Source organism: Mobula hypostoma, chromosome 10, assembly GCF_963921235.1.
Source record: "Mobula hypostoma chromosome 10, sMobHyp1.1, whole genome shotgun sequence".
NCBI classification, from domain to species: domain Eukaryota; kingdom Metazoa; phylum Chordata; class Chondrichthyes; order Myliobatiformes; family Myliobatidae; genus Mobula; species Mobula hypostoma.
The window spans coordinates 108,349,238-108,370,392 of record NC_086106.1 but is presented as its reverse complement, the minus strand read 5'-3'; the positions used below and the strand labels follow the sequence as shown (position 1 = coordinate 108,370,392).

The 21,155-nt window shown below is 43.3% G+C and overlaps 1 protein-coding gene across 1 annotated transcript in view; it reads left to right on the top strand.

Moving 5' to 3' along the window:
- Positions 1-463: 463 nt before the first annotated feature.
- The window catches only part of LOC134353396 (transmembrane protein 164), a 153,505-nt gene continuing 132,813 nt past the window's right edge, over positions 464-21,155 (top strand). The window contains exon 1 of the mRNA XM_063061421.1: positions 464-1,274. Within this exon, the coding sequence (XP_062917491.1) occupies positions 927-1,274 (348 nt within the window). The 5' untranslated portion in view covers positions 464-926. The remainder of the gene's footprint in view (positions 1,275-21,155) is intronic.

Genomic DNA, 21,155 nt, shown 5'->3' with positions numbered 1-21,155 from the left:
GGTGGAAACGGACTAATCGTCTTTAATCAGAAAAATTGGAAAATTGATTTAAACAAAATCAGACGATGAAATTTAATTATCCGGCCTAGGTAAAATATATTTACAACAGCTTTGAACCTTAGAATCCATACCCGAAATTAAATAATAGGTGGAATAAAGATTCTGAAGGGTGTGGGTGGCTGAGTATTCGGCAAATAGAAACAGGTCCAGGTTCTGGTGAAGTGAGTTGTTCGGTTATATTTGGTCCGAGAGGAAATGAGCACATTTGACGAAAGAATCTCATCACAGGGTCTTCTGATACGCCCGCTTCGCCTTTCCCTCTTTGTAACATACTGCAAGTTTAAAAATAAAGCATAAACAGTATCTCCCCACACAGACAGGCGACACTTCTCGCCAGTAATATGCAAGATTTTATTGCCTTCTCTTCCATGGCCTCTTCGGGCTAGCGGAGGGGACCGAGCAAACGAACCCTTTCGGGGGAGGGGGGTAAGCATACGCGACAGAGTTGCCCTTTTAAACGTTGGAGGCTGAGGACCATCTGTCAACGTCTAAAGTGGGTGGGAAACGAGTCTGTTTCAGCCAATCCTCTTTCGGATCAGTATAGCCGCTAGTGCTTTCTGTGCCGCGAAATTGCTCCTGCAAGTTTCTGATGAAGCAGCCAGTGCATACTGTGGCTAGGCGGGATGCTTTTACACTCACTACACACACGTGTACAGGAGGGTAAACAAGCAGGAGAAGTAGACAGAGGGGAGGAAGCGCTTTGAAATACCTCATCAATTCGGGATTTCAAACGCAGCAGCGGATTAGTCCACACCGTGGACCTGAGAGGAGAAAGGCCTTTCTGCAAAGTTCATGTTTCTACGACGAAACGTTGTCGTGTAGCCTGAGCACAGCCCTGTGCCTCTGAATAAGGAGGGCAGAGGATCATGCCTCGGTACAATGTGTGCACCTTGCTGGACTGGGCTTACGGGGGCGTGGACCCCCAGTTCGAGGGGAACGGGGGAGCGGAGTGCGCCGCTTTTCTGCCCCTGAGGCAGCGCTGGGTGGAGAGTATTGTCTTCGTGACTATCTCCCTGCTGGAGATGGCTGTGGCTATTCGCAAGATCAGGCGGCAGGAGCTGAGTGTAGAATTCCAGCAGAAAAACGACAGCCTGGGCAAGAACCTGCTCTTGGTCGCCCTGTGCCTGACCTTTGGCGTTGAAGTCGGTTTTAAATTCGCCACCAAGACCTTAATTTATCTGCTGAATCCGTGTCATGTTGTCACCATGTTACAGGTAGGTCACCTGCAGCGATTAGATAGATACTTTATTGATCCCAGAGGAAACTACAGTGTCACAGTAGCACTAAAAGTGCACAGATAGGAGTAGAAAGAATATAAAATAAGTTACCTCGAACAGTTTAACAGGAGGGGATCATAACTTCCCGGGCTGTAGATTGACTCATTATAGAGCCTAATGGCTGAGGATAAGAATGAACTCATTTAGTGCTCTTTCAGCAGCGCAGTTGTCTTTGTCTGTTACTAAGAGTGTTCTCTGTTGCAGAGGGTGAGAAATATTGTCCAGAATTGTCAAGATTTTCTATAGAATCCTTTGTTCTACCAGTTTCCAGTGTGTCCAGTTTACTTCCTATAACAGAGCCAGCCTTTCTAAACAGTTTGTCCAGCCTGTTGGCATCACCTGTGTTGATGCCATTGCCCCAGCACACCACTGCATAGAAGATTGTACTGGTGACAACAGACTGGTAGAATATGTGAAGGAGAGGCCTGCAAACTCTGAAGGACCTCAGTCTCTTTAGGAAGTAGAGGAGACTCCGGCCCTTCTTGTACACAGACTCTCTGTTGGTGTTCCACTTAAGTCCATCTTCCAGGTGCACCTCCAGGTTACTTGTAGATCCTCACCACGTCCACGTCCTCACCATCAGTAGTAATGGGGAGCAATGAAGGCTTAGTCTTCCTAAAGTCGGTCACTATCTTCTTTGTCTCACTGATGTTCAGCAGTAGATGATTCATCTTGCACCATTTGGCAAAGTCCTCCAACAGGGCCCTGTATTCTTTTTATCCTCTCTTTATACATCCAACTCTTGCTGAGTCATCAGAGAATTTCGGCAGATGACATAGTGTTGTATCTAAAATCCGAAGTATACAGGGCAAACAGGAAGGGAGCCAATACAGCCCCCTGTGGGGACACAGTGCTGCTTAGAGCCATGTCTGACACACAGCTCTGAAGCTGCACAAACCTGAAGACTGTGCATGTGGATTCAGTGGAAGTTAAAATGTGACGACAGAACTACAATGGTCCCATAAATGCAACTTAAATTTGCTAAATGTAATTGAATAGAATAGATTTTGCATTCAAAGTAGGGGACTCTTTACACTCTTAAGTTGGGCCTCTAGAAAGGAAAGTGAAAAGAGCGATGTCATAGAAACGAGAGGAATTACAGGGAATAGTTAACAGGTCAGGAAGCATCTGTGGAAGCAGAAAGTGAGTTAATGTTTCAGGTAGAAAATTCTTTGTCAGAACTGGGAAAGATTAGCTTTAAATTGCAGGGTGGATAGAACGCCCTGATGGGGTGCATCTCTGTAAGCAATATGACCGTTACAAGTTGCACCTATACTTCTTCCCTGCCCACCATCCAGTGACCCAAAGAAACTTTCCCAGTGAAGCCAATGTCCACTTGCAGTTCTCCAGACCCAGTGTGCTGCAATTTGTGCTCCTCTACACAGAAGGGGCCAGGGAAGACTGAATGACTGCTTTGCAGAGAATGTGCCTTTACTCCAAAATGGGAGGGGGGGGCTCCTAAACATTTTTTATGCCGATAGACCCCTACCATTAACCAAGGGGTTTGTGGAGCCCGGGTTGGGAACACCTGGTCTAAACTTTTTGTTGCCAGCCATTTTAACTCTCTATCTAGTTCCAACTCTGTCCTGTCCGTGACCTGGCTTCACTTTATAACAGAACCCAGTATAACATTGCGCAAAATGCTGGAGGAAGTCAGCAGGTCAGGCAGCATCTACAGAGAGGAATAGAGCTAATGTTTCAGCCTGAGACCCTTCATCAGGACCGGAAAGAGGGAAGAAGCCAGAATAAGAAGGTTTGGGGGGGGGGGGAACTGGCAGGTATAGTAAAGCAAGGTCAGGGGAAGGTGGGTGGGGAGGGGAGAAATGAAATGTGAAGCTGGGTGGTGATAGGTGGACTGAAGAAAAGTGAATATGGGAGTGGACCATGGGAGAAAGGGAGGGAGGAGGGCACCAGAAGAAGGTGATAGGCAGGTGCGAAGAAAAGGGCTGATGGAAGAGCCCGAATGAGGAATGGGAAAAGAGAGGAGGAGGAGTGGGGAGAAATAGGAGAAATCAGTGTTCATGCTGTCATGTGGAGGCTATCTGGATGGAACATGGGGTGTTGCTCCTCCAACCTGAGAGTGGCTTCGTTGTGACAGTGGAGGAAGCCATGGATCAGAAAGGTTTTGGGCTGAGGAATTAAAATGATTGGCCACCAGAAAGTCCTGTCTGCTGAAGATGGAATGAATGTGCTGAACTCAGTGTAAGTTTACAGCATAACAGATGAAGGGACTTGACCCAAAACACCAACAGTCAACCCAGATGCAACATTGACGGTCCATTTTCCTCTGCAGTTTCTGCCTACCCTGTTTGATGTCTCCATGATTTTCTGCTTTTATTTTAGGTTGCCAACATCTGCAACTTCAGATTTTTCTTTTATCATTCATAAATGCAAGTCTGCCTTTCTGTTTTTTAAAAAAATAGAAATCCACTAAAAATTAGATCTTGAGGCCGAAAGATAGTTGAAGTTCAGGGGCCAGTGTGCCTGTTTTTCATGTTAGTGCAGGATGAGTCTGTCAATTGATTTTAAATAAGTTTTTTCAACAGCCTTGGATGTCCCCCTGTGCTTTACAGACAACAGTGATATGAATAAGTTTAGACTTCAGGTCAATTCACATTTTAACTCCATCTACCTGCCTTGTTCCCATAACTATTACTTAAATTCTATTCAACACAGTTTTAAAATGTTTAATTGAACACGTGCTTCAAAAACTCCTCCGCTGAGAGTTTTCCAGACTTGCACTTTAGCTGCCATCACTTATGTCAGTTTAACACCTGATTGTAAGGTTATTCCTTTCTAACCATTTCTCAGTAAAAAACATCTTCTGTCTTTACCCTGTTAGCACCTTCAAGCTTGTTCTCTCAGTTTTCATTATCGAAGGGCATACAAGCTTACTCGGTTTCCTGGCTTCTTGCGTTAACTCTTTTGGACTTGTATCATATGTCAAACCTGCTCACCTTAGAGGATGATATTCTTCCTGAGTTCAGTACAGACCTAGCTCTGTACGCCTTGAAAGTAACTTGCATTCTTTTACATTGTAGCCCTTGAGAAAGGGGCCAATGTTCTCAGCTCCATCACTTGTTTTGTACACATCCATATGTCTCTAACATTTAGTGCTCTGCAGTCACATAAAGGCAAGATTGGGTGAGGACAATAGATTTTATGTCCATGGACGCCATTTGTAAGACTACTTAAAGTCCATAATTATTTAACTACTTGCATTTCCCTTGGTAGGATTTAAATTCATGCCTCAAGTCCAAATATTGTCTGATAGCCTAGCAACTTAACCACTCTACGAGACTACTATAGAGTTATTAACATGGAATATAAATATTTGCTAACGACCTTACATGGCACAATATTCCTTCCTGTTGCATCAATGCATCCTGTTTGACCAGAATTAGAGCTGCAAATTAGATCTCTAAAGCTTTGCTTGACCAGAGGTTCATATCTGTCATCAGTGTTGAAATATGGTGCTTGACCGGAGTTCCATTTCTGAGTGTTGAAATGTGGCAGCAATTTACAGAGCAAATAATCTCTTCATTTTTTGGCAGAGGAACGAACAGTGGCTGGGATTTCTCTGCTTTTCGAAGTGGTGCTATAAAATTGTATTTGTTAATTTGAAAGGGCCGATTAGAGTCTCCGTTTAATGTTAGTATGCAAATGTGTTCACTATTTGAATTGTTCACAACTGAACACCCTTAGGTTCTAATCATGATAAAAATAAGCATTGCAATAGCAATTGATTTGTTGATGATATTTAAGTTCCCAAACACCTAGTCTAGAGGAGTGAAGGAGGAAGAAGTGTCCTCCTGTTAGGTGACGGAAGATGAAGTGTACATGGCCATTAATGGGCCTAAATAATAATGAGGACTTTGAAATTATTGTGTGAGGGAAGGATTGTATTCAGTGATGGTATAGGTAATGACAGGGTACAATGTAGTATGAGATCAGTGGGGTTGGTCTGGATGACAGAGAATCTGGTTGATGTAATTTGGCAATTGGTAAAGAGAGCACATTGAAATAAAGAAATAAAGTGCTAAGTGGGGGATATCTTGGCAAGGTGAACCAGTTAATACTTCAGGTCAGAAATAGAACATAGAATAGTACAGCACAATACAGGCCCTTTGGCCCACAATGTTGTGCTGACCCTCAAACCCTGCCTCCCATATAACCCCCCACCTTAAATTCCTCCATATACCTGTCTAGTAGTTTCTTACACTTCACTAGTGTATCTGCCTCCACCACTGACTCAGGCAGTGTATTCCACGCGCCAACCACTCTGAGTAAAAAAACCTTCCTCTAATATCCCCTTGAACTTCCCACCCCTTACCTTAAAGCCATATCCTCTTGTACTGAGCAGTGGTGCCCTGGGGAAGAGGCACTGGCTGTCCACTCTATCTGTTCCTCTTAATATCTTGTATACCTCTATCATGTCTCCTCTCATCCTCCTCCTCACCAGAGAGTAAAACCCTAGCTCTCTTAATCTCTGATCATAATGCATACTCCCTAAACCAGGCAGCATCCTGGTAAATCTCCTTTGTACCCTTTCCAATGCTTCCACATCCTTCCTATAGTGAGGCGACCAGATCTGGACACAGTACTCCAAGTGTGGCCTAACCGGCGTTTTACAGAGCTGCATCATTACCCCTCGACTCTTAAACTCTATCCCTCGACTTATGAAAGCTAACACTACATAAGCTTTCTTAACTACCCTATCTACCTGTGAGGCAACTTTCAGGGATCTGTGGACATGTACCCCCAGATCCCTCTGCTCCTCCACACTACCAAGTATCCTGCCATTTACTTTGTACTCTGCCTTGGAGTTTGTCCTTCCAAAGTGTGCCACCTCAAATTTCTCTGGGTTGAACTCCATCTGCCACTTCTCAGCCCACTTCTGCATCCTATCGATGTCTCTCTGCAATCTTCGACAATCTTCTACACTATCCACAACACCACCAACCTTTGTGTCGTCTGCAAACTTGCCAACCCACCCTTCTACCCCCACATCCAGGCTGTTAATAAAAATCACGAAAAGTAGAAGTCCCAGAACCGATCCTTGTGGGACACCACTAGTCACAACCCTCCAATCCGAATGTACTCCCTCCACCACGACCCTCTGCTTTCTGCAGGCAAGCGAATTCTGAATCCACCTGGCCAAACTTCCCTGGGTCCCATGACTTCTGACTTTCTGAATAAGCCTACCGGGTGGAACCTTGTCAAATGCCTTACTAAAATCCATATAGATCACATCCACTGCACTACCCTCATCTATATGCCTGGTCACCTCCCCAAAGAACTCTATCAGGCTTGTTAGACAAGATCTGTCCTTCACAAAGCCATGCTGACTGTCCCTGATCAGACCATGATTCTCTGAATGCCCATAGATCCTATCTCTAAGAATCTTTTCCAACTGCTTTCCCACCACAGACGTAAGGCTCACTGGTCTATAATGACCTGGACTATCCCTACTCCCTTTTTTGAACAAGAGGACAACATTTGCCTCCTTCCAATCCTCCGGTACCATTGCCGTGGACAATGAGGACATAAAGATCCTAGCCAGAGGCTCAGCAATCTCTTCCCTCGCCTCGTGGAGCAGCCTGGGGAATATTCCGTCAGGCCCTGGGGACTTATCTGTCCTAATGTATTTTAACAACTCCAACATCTCCTCTCCCTTAATATCAACATGCTCCAGAACATCAACCTCATTCATATTGTCCTCACCATCATCAAGTTCCCTCTCGTTGGTGAATACTGAAGAGAAGTATTCATTGAGGACCTTGCTCATTTCCACAAATGCTTTGGAGGAAAACACCATTACTCTGCCTGAATTAATCCAGGAACTCTGCTTGCACTTTCAAGAAGTTCCTCTTTTTAACTGGAGGTTTTCAGCATGTGCAATAGTTCTTTGCACTGTTCCCTCTAAGCAGCATGGGTGTACGGCTTCACTGTAACTGAAATATTCCCATGCACGTAGCCTTTGTTGCATCACAGCAAGAATTTTCTTGTATATAATAATATAATTTTAAAATTATGTTAATGTAATTGTGGAATACCCTGCAATCAGTTGTGGTAATGAATATAATCCATAGATTTTCTAAATAACATACCACAACCTTTAATTTGAGACATTTTAGAGCTTCAATGTATTTACATTGTCAGTGTTTCAAGTTACAACACTGTTACAAATTGTAACAATATACACAGAATGGAAGTCTGTAGCTCATTGTTAATAAATCTCTGGCCTGCTGAACTCTGATGCTGTAACCTGCATATTACAAAAAAAAACATTTAAACTGCTGTGCTTAAAAATCCTGCTTGGAGCAATGGTTAGTCCGCGCAGCTGTAAAACAAAAATAGAGGGAATGTTGGTTCATTATCACCTCCAAGATCAAGTTTGGAAGAGGGTTTAATTGATTGAAAGACTATTGGTGGATGAAAATAAATATAATGGTTGGAAAATGGTATTTGCAGCTCTAAAAATGGTCAAACAGATGCATTTGATGTAATAGTCAGTTGCTGAAAGTAATATTGTGTCACATATGTTAACATATGTTTATATTCCGTGTTAATAACTATAGTAGTAGTTTAGTAAAGTGATTAAGTTACTGGACAATATTCTGGACTTGGGAAATGAATTTGAATGCCACCATGGGAAACTTGAGCAATTAAATAACTGGAGTTTAAGTAGTCTCATTAATGATAATCATAGATATAAAATATCCTGCCCTCACCCAATCTTGCAACCTTGACTGACTCTCAGTATGAGGATGGTCAATAATATTTTGCTTTGCCAACACTGGCTACATCTTGTGAATAAATATATAAATAAAGTGACGGCAGGTGCGACACAGTATCAAATCCAGAATAGCAATGGCGAAAGAAACTTTCTAAAAAATGAAGACCATATTAACAGACAAAGATGAGCAGGTATGCTAAAAACAGAATACTGCAGTGCTACATTTAATGTATCCTGACTTATGGAAGTGAATGCTGGACAATTTCCCCAGTAATGGAAAAGAGACTAGAAGCAGCGGAATTATGGTTCTACAGGGGAATGTTAAAAATATCATGGACCACACACACACACATCAAATGAAGAAGTTCTCAGAAGAGCCCAAGCAGTTCGATCACTCATACCAACAATAAGAGAAAGACAACTCAGATTCCTAGGACACATCATGCAGAAAGATGAACTAGAAAAACTCGTACTCTCTGGAAAGATCGAGGGGAGCAAACCTAGAGGAAGACCTCGGCTTATGTACATCAAAAACATAGCCAGGTGGCTACACATCGAGGAAATGGAAGCCATCCAAAGAGCGAGGGATAGATCTATATGAAAAACCACGGTCACCAATGTCCGCTCTGATATGGTACCTAGACAGTCAGACAGAAAGACTATAACATAAAGATGACCTGCAAATGCTGTCCCCGTACTGTCTCCACTTTAATTTTATCTTTAATCACCATCACCTATTACTGTGTTGTGTACCATTCCTTGTTCCTTGGCTTAATTTGGTATTCGTGGATCTTTTGTCGGACTGCGGATTGCTTTTACGACAAGGAAGAACCTGCACATATCCTTTGTGGTCTCTTCAGTCACTAGTTTGGATCAGAATCTGTTTTATCGTCACTAAAATTAGTCTTGACTACGATTTTGTTTTGTGGTGACAGAACAGCGCAGGCATAACATAGTATAATAAGTTGTAATTAAATAACTAGTGATAGCGAGGTATAGCAAGATAGTGTTTCTGGGCTATTCATAAATCTGGTGGCAAAGGGGCAGAAGATCTTCCAGAACTAGTGAGTTTGGGTCTTCAGGCTCCTGTGCCTCCTCCCTGGTAGTAGTGAAAAGAAGGCATGTCCCAGATGGTGAGGTCTTGAATGATGGATGCCACTGCCTTGAGGCTCTGCCTTTTGAAGATGACCTTGATAGTGGGGAGGCTTATGACCATGATGGCGCTGGCTGAGTCGACAACACTCTGAAGCCTTTTACAATGTCATGCATTGGTGCCTCTATACCAGATGATGATGCAACCAATTAGAATGCTCTCCAGGGTACATCTGTAGAAATTTGCTGGAGTCTTTCGTGACTGCATTGAAACCAGGCAGGATAGGTGAATGCTCCTCTTTCAGGATGTGGGAAGGCAGGGAGACCTCCAGTCTCCCTGACGACTACAACTGTGAGAAGGTGAACTGGCAATCCACGTTAAGGAGCTGGAGCTGGAACTGGATGAACTTCAAATCATTCAGGAGGCTGAGGAGATGATAGATAGGACATATTGAGAGATGGTTACACCCAAGGTGTAAGACACAGGAGACTGAGTGACAGTCAGGAAGGGGAAAGGGGTGACGGAGCCAGTGCAGAGTACTCCTGTGGATATCCCCCTCAACAACAGGAATATCACTTTGGATACTGTCGGAGTGGGGGAGAGGGGTGGTGGAGGGGTTGACCTGGCAGAGAAAAGTCACAGTGGTCTGGTCTCTGGCACTAAGTCTGGCTCTGCAACTTGGAAGGGAAGGGGAGAGAAGAGGCACACTGTGATGATAGGGGAATCATTAGTTAGAGATCTGACAGGAGGTTTTGTGGGCGAGAACGAGATTCCCGGATGATGTATTGCCTCCCAGGAACCAGGGTCCAGGTTATCTCAGGATCAAGTCCTCAGTATTCTTGAGTGGGAGGGTGAACAGCCAGAAGCTGAAGTCCACGTAGGTACCAATGATATGGGAAGGATAAGTGATGAGATTCTGCATTGGGAATTCAGGGAGTTGGGTGCTAAGTGAAAGGGCAGTACCTCCAGGGTTCTGATCCCAGGATTGCTCCCCATGCCACATGCTAGTGGGGCCAGAACTAGGAAGATTATAGTTTAATATGCAGCTAAGGAGTTGATGTGGGAGGGAGGGCATAAGAGTTTTGGATCATTGGGCTCTCTTCAGGGAAGGTGGGACCTGTACAGGTGGGACAGTTTGCACCTGAACTGGAGGGGGGCTAATAAAGATTCAAAGATTCAAGATTCAAAAAACTTTATTGTCATTCTAACCGTACATCAGCTCTGCAGGACAGAATGAGACAGCGTTTCTCAGGAGTAGTGCAATCATAACATAACAAACGCAACACTAAATAATAAACATAACAATAAATAGTAAAACACAACAGCCACATGTCAGTTAAAATCAAGTTATTAGTGTCCAGTGCAAGTTAAAAGCGTCCAAAGCAGAGTCAGGTAGAGCAGCTATTTAGCAGTCTGACTGCCTGTGGGAGGAAGCTGTTTAGTAGCCTTGTGGTTTTAGTGTTGATGCTCCTGTAACATTTGCCTGATGGCAGAAGAACAAACAGTTCATGGAGAGGGTGTGAGGGGTCTTTAATGATGTACCGTGTCTTCTGGAGGCATCGACTCTGAAAGAGGTCTTGAACAGAAGATAGGGAGACCCCAATAACCTCCTCTGCTCCCCTAACCACCCTCTGCAAGGCTTTTTTGTCGACAGCACTGCAGCTGGAGTACCAGGTTGTGATGCAAAAGGTCAGCACCCTCTCAACCCTGCCTCTGTAGAATGTAGTTAAGATGTTAGTGGGGAGTGATGCTTGTTTAAGCTTCCTCAGAAAGTGCAATCTCTGCTGGGCCCGTTTCACAATCCCAGTGGTGTTCCTGGACCAGGTGAGATTGTCCGAGATCTGCACCCCAAGGAACTTGATGTTTTCCCACTCTCTCCACTGTGGAGCCGCTGATGCTGAGGGGAGTGTGCTCAGGCTGAGACCGTCTGAAATCGACGATCATCTCCTTGGTTTTGGTGACATTAAGCATCAAGTTGTTATCCCTGCACCAGCTCTCTAGGTATTTGACCTCTTCCCTGTACATTGTTTGATCATTTTTGCTGATGAGCCCCACCATATATATATATGTGTGTGTGTGTATATATATCAGTAAGTATGGAAATATGTATTTGAAAAACCAAGCTTCTTTAAGTCTAGGGGTAAAAAGATACAGTCTTACGATGTTGAGTAAAGTTCAGTTCAGTTCAGTTCGTGGTATTTAGTTGAGTAGCGATGGAGAGAGTGAGTTGAATCTTCAGGTGAGCTGTTGCCGTCGATCTTCTCGTTGTCCTCCGAAATCCTTCGCAAGTCACCGACTGTGACTTAACAACAAAGGGACCGTACTTCGGTGTGGTGGAGCTATCTACCCAGGCCAGGGTCAGACACATGGACAACTCCCCACCGGTCTTGCCTTTGAATTTTCACTGGAAGAGCAATTGGATCAATCGGCCTGATCAATCCTCCAAAACCCACTTTCTCTGCGGGCACAACAATGCTCATTCAGTGTCCAGATCATGTGCCTGAGGTCTGTATCATCTGACCTCCTATTTATTTCCCTGTGCTGAGCATCACCTGTCATTCAAAGAGTCCCTCCTTCCTTCGTCTGTGAGGACATGCAAGCAGGCAACAAGTCCTTGAAAGTAACATCAATAATGTGCTTTCGGTCACCATAGCAACCTTCGAGCTGCTCGGTGTTATCTCCAAAGTAAAAATCCAAAGTTACCTCCCATGCCCTGACGTGACAGTCCAACCGTCAATCTTCGTCTCTCTCTCTCTTTTCAAAACAAACCATCGATGATAAATAACTCTCTTTCTCTCTCTCCAGACAGTTAATAGGGGCACTCCTGAATCCCCTCACATTACTGTGTACTGTACCAGCAGCTTATGGTCGAAATGACAATAAACTTGACTTGACTTGACTTGACACTAGTAGTATACCAGAAGTTCAAGAACGTCGGGGGCAGAAGTGTGTGAAATTGTCATACCAGGGTGACGGTTCTTGGGGGAAACTGAAAGGTCTAGAGGAAGGTAGGTCACCCGGACCAGATGGCTGAAGAGATGTAGAAGCATTAATAATGATCTTTCAATAGTCAATTGAGTCTGGTATGGTTCCAGACAATGGAAAATTTTGCATATTGCAGTCCCCCATGACTATTGTAACTTTGCCTTTTGACGTGCATTTTCTACCTCTCATTGTAATTTGTAGACCACATCTTTACTACTCTTCTTACCCTTGCAGTTCCTTAGCTCTACCCACAATGATTCAACACCTTCTGGTCCTATGTCACCTCTTTCTAATAGCTTGATTTCATTTTTACTATCCGAGCCACACCGCGTCCCTCTCCCTATCTACCTGTCCTTTCGACAGGCAGATGTGTAATTCTGGTATACTACTAGTGTCAAGTCAAGTCAAGTTTATTGTCATTTCGACCATAAGCTGCTGGTACAGTACACAGTAAAAATGAAACAACGTTCCTCCAGATCCCTGGTGCTACATGAAACAACATAAAACTACACTAGACTATGTGAGACAGCACAAGGCTACACTAATGTGGAACTTATGTGTAATAAGTTCCCAGCTATCATCTTTCATAAAAATATCCCGCTTGGTAGTAGAAACTACTATTAACATTTTATTTTGAGGCTTGTCCTGTTTTTGTTAACACAAGCTTCATGTCAACCTGTATTGTATAGTTCAAGCAATGAGGAAGGCAATCAGGTGGAAGTTCAGCTTGTTGCAAAATGGTTGTGACCTCAGAATAAGGAAGTTCTGCTGCAGCTGTGTGGAGGGAAGTAGGTGTGAGCACACCAGGAGAACTGTCTACTCCTTTGTTCTCCTTGCCTAAGAAACGATGTGTTAGTCTGGACGGAATGTACTGGATGTTCACTGGAGTGATTCAGTGGTTCAGAATAGAACTTCACCCAATGTGAGGCTTGGTTTCTTGGGTTCAGATTGGGCATGTCCAGATTGAATTTAACTTTGTACCTGATCATATCGCTACGAAGAAGAGTGAGTCAAGTGTTCAGATACAAATTAAAGCTTGACCTAGCCATGGCCAATGTGAACCTGCGTAAGCCAGAGGACTAGTACTTCAAGACCATGACGTAGGAGCAGAATTAGGCCAGTCGGCCCATCATGTATTTTCTACCATTCAATCATAGCTGATTTATTTTTCCTCTCAATGCCATTCTCCAGCCTTTTTTCCATAACCTTACTAATTAAGTACCTATCAACCTCTGCTTTAAATATGTCCAATGATTTGGCCCCCACATCTGTCTCTGGTAATTAATTCCATAAATTCATACCCTCTGACTATAGAAAATCTTCCTTACCTCTGTTCTTAAGGGACATCATTTTATTCTGAGTGTATCCCCTCTGTTCCTAGACTGTCCCACTATTGAAAACATCATCCGCTGCAAATCTGCTCTATCTAGGCCTTTTCAGTATTCAGTAAGTTTCAATGAGAAATCCACTCATTCTTTACTGCAGGAAGTACAGTCCCTGAGCCAACAAACATTACTGATTCACAGAGTCATAGAAGAGTACAGCACAGAAATGGGTCCTTCGGCCTATCTAGTCCATGTTGAAACATTTAAATTGCTTACTCCCATCGACCTAAACCAGGACCATAGCCTTCCATATCCCTGCCATCCATGTACCTATCCAAACTTCTCTTAAACATTGAAATTGAGTTCACATGCACCAATTGTGCTGACAGCTCGTTCCTTACACTCATGACCCTCTGAGTGAGGAAGTTTCCCTCATGTTCTTCTTAAACTTTTCACCTTCCGCCCTTAACCCATGACCTCTGGTTATAATCCCTGCCAACCTCAGTGGAAAAAGCCTGCTTGCATTTACCCTTCTTATACCCCTCATAATTTTGTATGCTTCTATCAGATCTCCTCTTAGTCTCCTATGTTCAAGGAAATTGAGTCTATTCAATCTTTCCATATAACTCAGGTCCTCCAGACCTGGCAACATCCTTGTAAATTTTCCCTGTGCTCTTCCAACCTTATTTACATCTTTCTTGTAGGATGGTGACCAGAAATGCACACAATACTTCAAATTAGGCCTCACCAACATCTCATACAACTTCAACATAACATCCCATCTCCTGCACTCAGTACTTTGATTTATGAAGGGGAATGTGCCAAAGGCTTTCTTTACGATCATATCTATCTGTGACACCACTTTCAATGAATTATGGACCTGTATTCCCAAATCCCTTTGTTCTAACCCACTCCTCAGTTCCCTACTGTTCATTGTGTATGACCTACCCTGGTTGGTCCTACTGAAGTACGAAACCTTCCACATGTCTGCATTGAATTCCATCTGCTATTTTTAGCCCATTTTTCCAGCGGGTCCAGATCCTACTGCAAGCTCTGATAGTCTTCCTCACTGTCCACTGCGCCCCCAATCTTGGTGTCATCTGAAAATTTGCTGATCCAGTTAACCACATTATCATCCAGATCCTTGATATAGATGGCAAACAACAATGGGTGACGAAGAAATAACCGATTCCTGCGGCACTCCACTAGTCATCAGCGTCCTCTCAGAGAGGCAACCATCTATTACCACTCTCTGGCTTCTCCCACAAAGCCAATATCTAATCCAATTTACTATCTTTGCTTGAAAACCAAGCGACTGAACCTTCTTCACCAGCCTCCCTTGCGGTACCTTGTTAAATGCCTTGCTAAAGTCGGTGTAGACAACATCCACTGCCTTGCCTTCATCCTGGTAACTTCCTTGAAAAACTTTATAAGATTGGTGATCATGACCTACCACGCACAAAGCCATGCCGATTGTCCTTAATTAGTGCATGACTATCCAAATACTTGTATATCTGGTCCCTTTGAGCACCTTTCAATAACATTACCACTACCGATGTCAGACTCACCGGCCTATAACTTCCCGGAACAACATTAGCTATCCTCCAATCCTCTGGTTCCTCACCTGTCACTAAGGATGATTTAAGTATCTCTGCTACGGCCCCTGCAATTTCTGCACTTGCCTCCCGTAGAGTCTGACGGAACACCTCGTCAGGCCTTGGGGATCTATCCACCATAATTTGCCTCAGTACAGTAAGCACCTCCTCCTCCAATCTTTATAGGTCCATGAAGTTGATGTCACTTTGCCTCACTTCTATTGAACCTGTATCTTTCTCCTGGGTAAATACAGATGCAAAAAAACTCATTGAAGATCTCCCCCATCTCTTTTGACCACACGTGTAATGCTCTGGTTTATATTTTCACTGTTATATGGTATGTATTTCATTGTGGCAGTTCTGTAAGAGCAGTGTGTTTTCAGCTTGCTTGGGTTATTGTTGAAGATGAGAGATGAGGAGAAATGTGTGCCATCCAATTAGGATGGTGGAATTAAGGGGAGGCTTCTCTGGTGAAGGACACTAAGGGTGGCCTTGGGGCGGGAGATGAAGAGAGAAGATGCTGGAGAGAACCGGTCGTAGCATATGATCCGGTGGGAGACCCGTTTGTTTGAGCTGGATTGCGAGCGACCTTCGGAAGTTGGTGTGGGTGTTCACGCAGACCGAGAGCCCAGTGCATGAGCGACAGAGAAGTTTAAACTGAGCTTCAACTTGTGCACATTTGACTGTTTAATTAGAATGGGTCCTTTTTGTTGTTCTTTACTAACCCTTTAGTTAAGATTCATAACTATAATTACTTTAATCGTATACAGTGTACTTTTGGTTATTTTGTGACACTAATTTGTAACAGGGTATCAAATTACACAGCGCCCACACAAACCTGCATTTGTGGTGGGATCGAGCCGTCTTAGTCTGACAAGTTTGGCGGGACTTGAGAGTGTCTTCCCTAGACTTGCACAGCCAAGGAAACCAGGGTGTTTCACATGGATTACCATTCTGATCTTCCAGAGGATCAATTTTGTACCTTGCAATCGTTTTGCTCTTAACACATGTAGAATCCCCAGGGACTCTCCTTCACCTTGTCTGTAAGGGCAACTTCATGCCTTCATTTAGCTCTCCTGATTTATTTGTTAACCCTTTGACTCCCAGGACCATTCTCGAAACCTCTGGATCCTCTGCAATGCCAGCACATACTTTTTTAAAAATATGGGCCCCAAAATGAGTCAGAAAACGTGATCTGATCAAGGCATTATAAAGCCTCAGTATTTTCTTCTTGAGCAACCAAACCTGGATGCATTTGCAGGATTTTGTGCCTGCTTACTGATACTGAATCAGACTTGACAACCATTCTTGAAAAGGCCTCTGAGCCTAGGTGAAGTACCTTTCTCACCACGCAAAGCGTGGGCATCGCTGCTTGATCAGGCCACTGAGGAAGATGCCAGAAGGAAGAAATGGAGAAGAGGGGTTAGGAGGGTAGCTGAAAGGTCATAGGTTCAACCAGGTGGATAGGAAAGGTAAAGTGCTGGAGATGAAGGAATCTGATAGGAGAGGAATGGACCGTAGGAGAAATGAAAGGAAGAGGGGACCCAGGGGAGGTGGTAGGCAGGTGAAAAGAAATATAAGGCTAGAGTGGGGAATAGAAAACGAGGGGAGGGGAAGGAATATTTTTACCGAAAGGAGAAATTGATATTCATGCCATCAGGTTGGAGGCTACCCGTATGGAATATAAGGTGTTACTGGTCCACCATGACGGTGGCCCCATCTTGGCACAAGAGGAGGCCATGGACTGACATGTTGGAAAGGGAATTGGAATTAAAATGTTTGGACATTGGCTATATCTGCTTTTGGTGGATGGATGGAGTTGCTGTACGAAGTGATTCCCCCAATTTACGATGGGTCTCACCAATGCAGAGGAGGCTGCATTGGGAGCACTGGACACAATAGATGACACCAGTAGATTCACAGTCAATGTATTGCTTCATCTGGAAGGACTGTCTGGGGCTCTGAATGGAGGTGAGGGAGGAAGTGGATGGGCGCTTTGGCTGCTTACAGGGATAAGTGCCGGGAAGGACATTAAATTTGAGGTGTTCACCGTGCAGTGCCAGAGATAACAATTACAATGTCACAAAAACGATAGTGCAAAATGTGAATCAATGGTTCATGAACCATTCAGAAATCTGATGGCAGAGGGGAAGAAGTGGTCGTAAAATGTTGAGTACGGATCTTCAGGCTCTTGTTCCACCTGCTCAAAAGTGGTAACATAAAGAGGGCGTTTCCCAGATGGTGCGGGTCTTTAATGATGGATGCTGCCTCTTGAAGATGTCCTTGATGGTGGGGAGGGTTGTGCCCATGATGGAAAGCTGGAAGAGCCTCCATACCAGGCTGTGTATTGCTGTCCTCCATGCATGCACAGAAATTTGATTAGAAATATAGAAACTCTATGGAGCCTTTGACATACCAAATCTCTTCAAGCAATCGACCAGAGCTGCTGGGATGCTGCCTTCATGGTTGCATCAGTGTGTTGGGCCGAGGATAGATTCTGTCAGATGCTGATGTCCAGGAACCTGAAGCTGCTCACCATGTCCACCGCTGACCCCTCAAAGTGGTGTGGGTTCTCCTGACTTCCCCTTCCTGAAGTCCACAATCAGCCTGACTGGAATGTAAGATGAAAATGCGCTGCCCTGGAAAGGCCCAGAGGTCAGGCACATCTGTGCAGAGAGGAGCAGAATTAATGTTTCTAATCAGTGACTGTCCACATATGACCTAAACCTGTCTAAGTCAGCAGAACCTGGGCAGGACCTATCCTGATGCTGACACGTATACTGTAGTCAGAATTCAGCTTTGGTAGGCAGACTCCAACTAGGTTTGTGTTCCAAGGTTCAGAGGGAATAGAGGCAATTGCATCAAAACCTCCAGCTGGAAAATGTTAACTTAAGAGTTGGTTTTGGGATAAAATGGTAGTCTTTTAGGACTGCGGTGAGAAGTTATTTCTTCAGCAGGGTTGAGGAGTGAGTTTGACATCAGTGGTGGGTAAATTGATGGAAAATATTCTTAGAGATGGTATATATAATTATCTGGATAGACAGGGTCTGATTAGGAACAGTCAACATGGATTTGTGCATGGAAGGTCATGTTTGACAAATCTTATTGAATTTTTTGAAGTGGTTACTAGGAAAGTTGACGAGGGTAAAGTGGTGGATGTTGTCTATATGGGCTTCAGTAAGGCCTTTGACAAGGTTCCACAGGGAATGTTGGTTAGGAAGGTTCAATCGTTAGGTATTAATATTGAAGTAGTAAAATGGATTCAGCAGTGGCTAGATGGGAGATGCCAGAGAGTGGTGGTGGATAACTGTTTGTCAGATTGGAGGCCGGTGACTAGTGGTGTGTCTCAGGGATCTGTACTGGGTCCAATGTTGTCTGTCATATACATTAATGATCTGGGGTGGTAAGTTGGATGAGTAAGTATACAGATGATACTAAGGTAGGTGGAGTGGTGGAAAATGAAGTAGGTTTTCAAAGCTTGCAGAGAGATTTAGGCCAGTTAGAAGAGCGGGCTGAAAGTTGGCAGTTGGAGTTTAATGCTGATAAATGTGAGGTGCTACATTTTGGTAGGACTGATCAAATAGGATATACATGGTAAATGGTAGGGCATTGAAGAATGCAGTAGAACAGAGGGATCTAGGAATAATGGTGCATAGTTCCCTGAAGGTGGAATCTCAGGTGGCTAGGGTGGTGAAGAAAGCTTTTGGTATGCTGGCCTTCATAAATCAGAGCATTGAGAATAGGAGTTGAGATGTAATGTCGAAATTGTACAAGGCATTGGTGAGGCCAAATTTGAAGTATTGTGTACAGTTTTGGTCACCGAATTATAGGAAAGATGCCAACAAAATAGAGAGAGTACAGAGAAGATTTACTAGAATGTTACCTGGGTTTCATCACCTAAGTTACAGAGAAAGGTTGAACAAGTTGGGTCTTTATTCTTTGAATCGTAGAAGGTTGAGGGGGGATAGAGGTATTTAAAATTGAGGGGGATAGATAGACTTGACATGGATAGGCTTTTTCCATTGAGAGTGGGGGAGATTCAAACAAGAGGACGTGAGTTGAGAGTTAAAGGGCAAAAGTTTAGGGGTAACATGAGGGGAAACTTCTTTACTCAGAGAGTGGTAGCTGTGTGGAACGAGCTTCCAGCAGAAGTGGTTGAAGCAGGTTCGATGTTGTCATTTAAAGTTAAATTGGACAGCTATATGGGCAGGAAAAGAATGGAGGGTTATGGGCTGAGTGCAGCTCAATGGGATTAAGTAAGAGTAAGAGTTCGGCACAGCCTAGAAGGGTCGAGATGGCCTGTTTCCGTGCTGTAATTGTTATATGGTTACCTCAAAGGTCTTTGAATTTGATATAGGCATTGATCATATTACTTACTAAGTTATGAGCAGGTTTGAGAAGTTTTATGGTCTCTTCATCTGTTCTTCTGAATCTGTACAGCTGAATATTAACCCAAGCAGTGCCATAATAATCAGATTTACATGGTGTGTGCTATGCTAGCTTTTGTGCTGAAGGCTGCCATAGTTCACAGTTCAAAGTAAATTTATTATTAAAGTACATACATGTCATCATATACAAACCGAGATTCATTTTATTGTTGGCATACTCAATAAATCCGTAATAGAAAGTAACCATAACAGAATCAAAGAAAGACTACATCAACTTGGGCGTTCAACTTGTGTGCAAATACAAAATAAATAAATTAATAATAAATACGCAATAAATATCGAGAACAGAGATTATGGCTTCAAAGAAATGTTGGTCCATCTAAATGAGAAAACAGTGCTTTGTTTATGGACATATTCATCAGGGTTGTTACACTGGAGACTTTACACCAGCCCTCTTTCTCTTCCCCCTCCCCCACCTCCACCAATACAGCAAATAAATATAATTTGAGGGAATTTACCATAATCCTTTAAAATTCTGAGGGAAATTTCACTCACTGCCAATAGAGGAGACATGATCCATGTGTTTCAAGGGATTGGGGGGGGGCCTGTTATACTTAAAATATATATATAATTAAAAATTTAAAATTATCCTGATAAAGAATCTCCATCTAAAACATAAACTGTTTATTCCCCTCCATAAATGCTACTGACCTGCTGAGTTCCTCCAGCATTTTGTGTGTTGCTCTGGATTTCTAGCAACTGCAAAATCTCTTGTGTTTTAAATTGAAATTTGCACAAAATATTTGATTTTTCTGAAGCTTTTCACATTTTCAAGAATGAAGTATACACCTGTTAACAAAACGAAATGTCAGACATTCAAGATCAAATTGATTGTAAAATATTGCTGTGAAATTGCCAGTGTACACTAAAATCTGACGGTATGTTGATTCTGTTTGGCCAGATTGGGCCCTGAGCTGAGTTTACCGCCAAATAATGATTGATGTGTAGTGCGCGGAAAAACCTGGTATCAGGACTGTGCTTGATATACAGCAAGTGTAATGATCCCAGCTGTTGGGTTGGCTGTGGTGCGCTTTCCCTACAGAATAAGACAATGGAAGGAACATCAGTATTTTTAATTTCTATCCTGTTAGCAGAATCTAGTAAATCGAAAATGAAGCTTGCCCTGAGAAATGGTTTTGATGTTTGTTTTACCTGGTCTGATTCCTGGCCTTACTTCCCTGTAAATGTCACAGCCTGGGTCATCCATTATTAAATATGTGCATTAATAAATACATTATTTATAGTGTATGTAGAATTCCTTTTTATTTCCAGCCCTCCTTGATAGTTATTGAAGTGAGCATTCTTCTCCAATAAATATTAATGATCATGGTGGCATGGTGGCTATTTTTAAAAAATTACAAAGAAGGATTAGCTTTATTTATTCCATTGAAAGAGGCAGTGAAATGAATTGTTTTGCATCAATGACCAACACAGTTTGACATGTGCAGGGGCAGCCCGCAAGTGTTGCCTTGCTTCCAGTGCCAACATAGTATGCTCACAGCTTGCTAACCAAAACCTATAGGCTTTTGGAATATGGGAGAAAACAGAAGCACAGAGAGGAAACCTGCGCAGTCAAGGGGCGAACACAAGCCAATATGATATCGATGCAAGTCGTTGTTCCCCCCTCTCCATG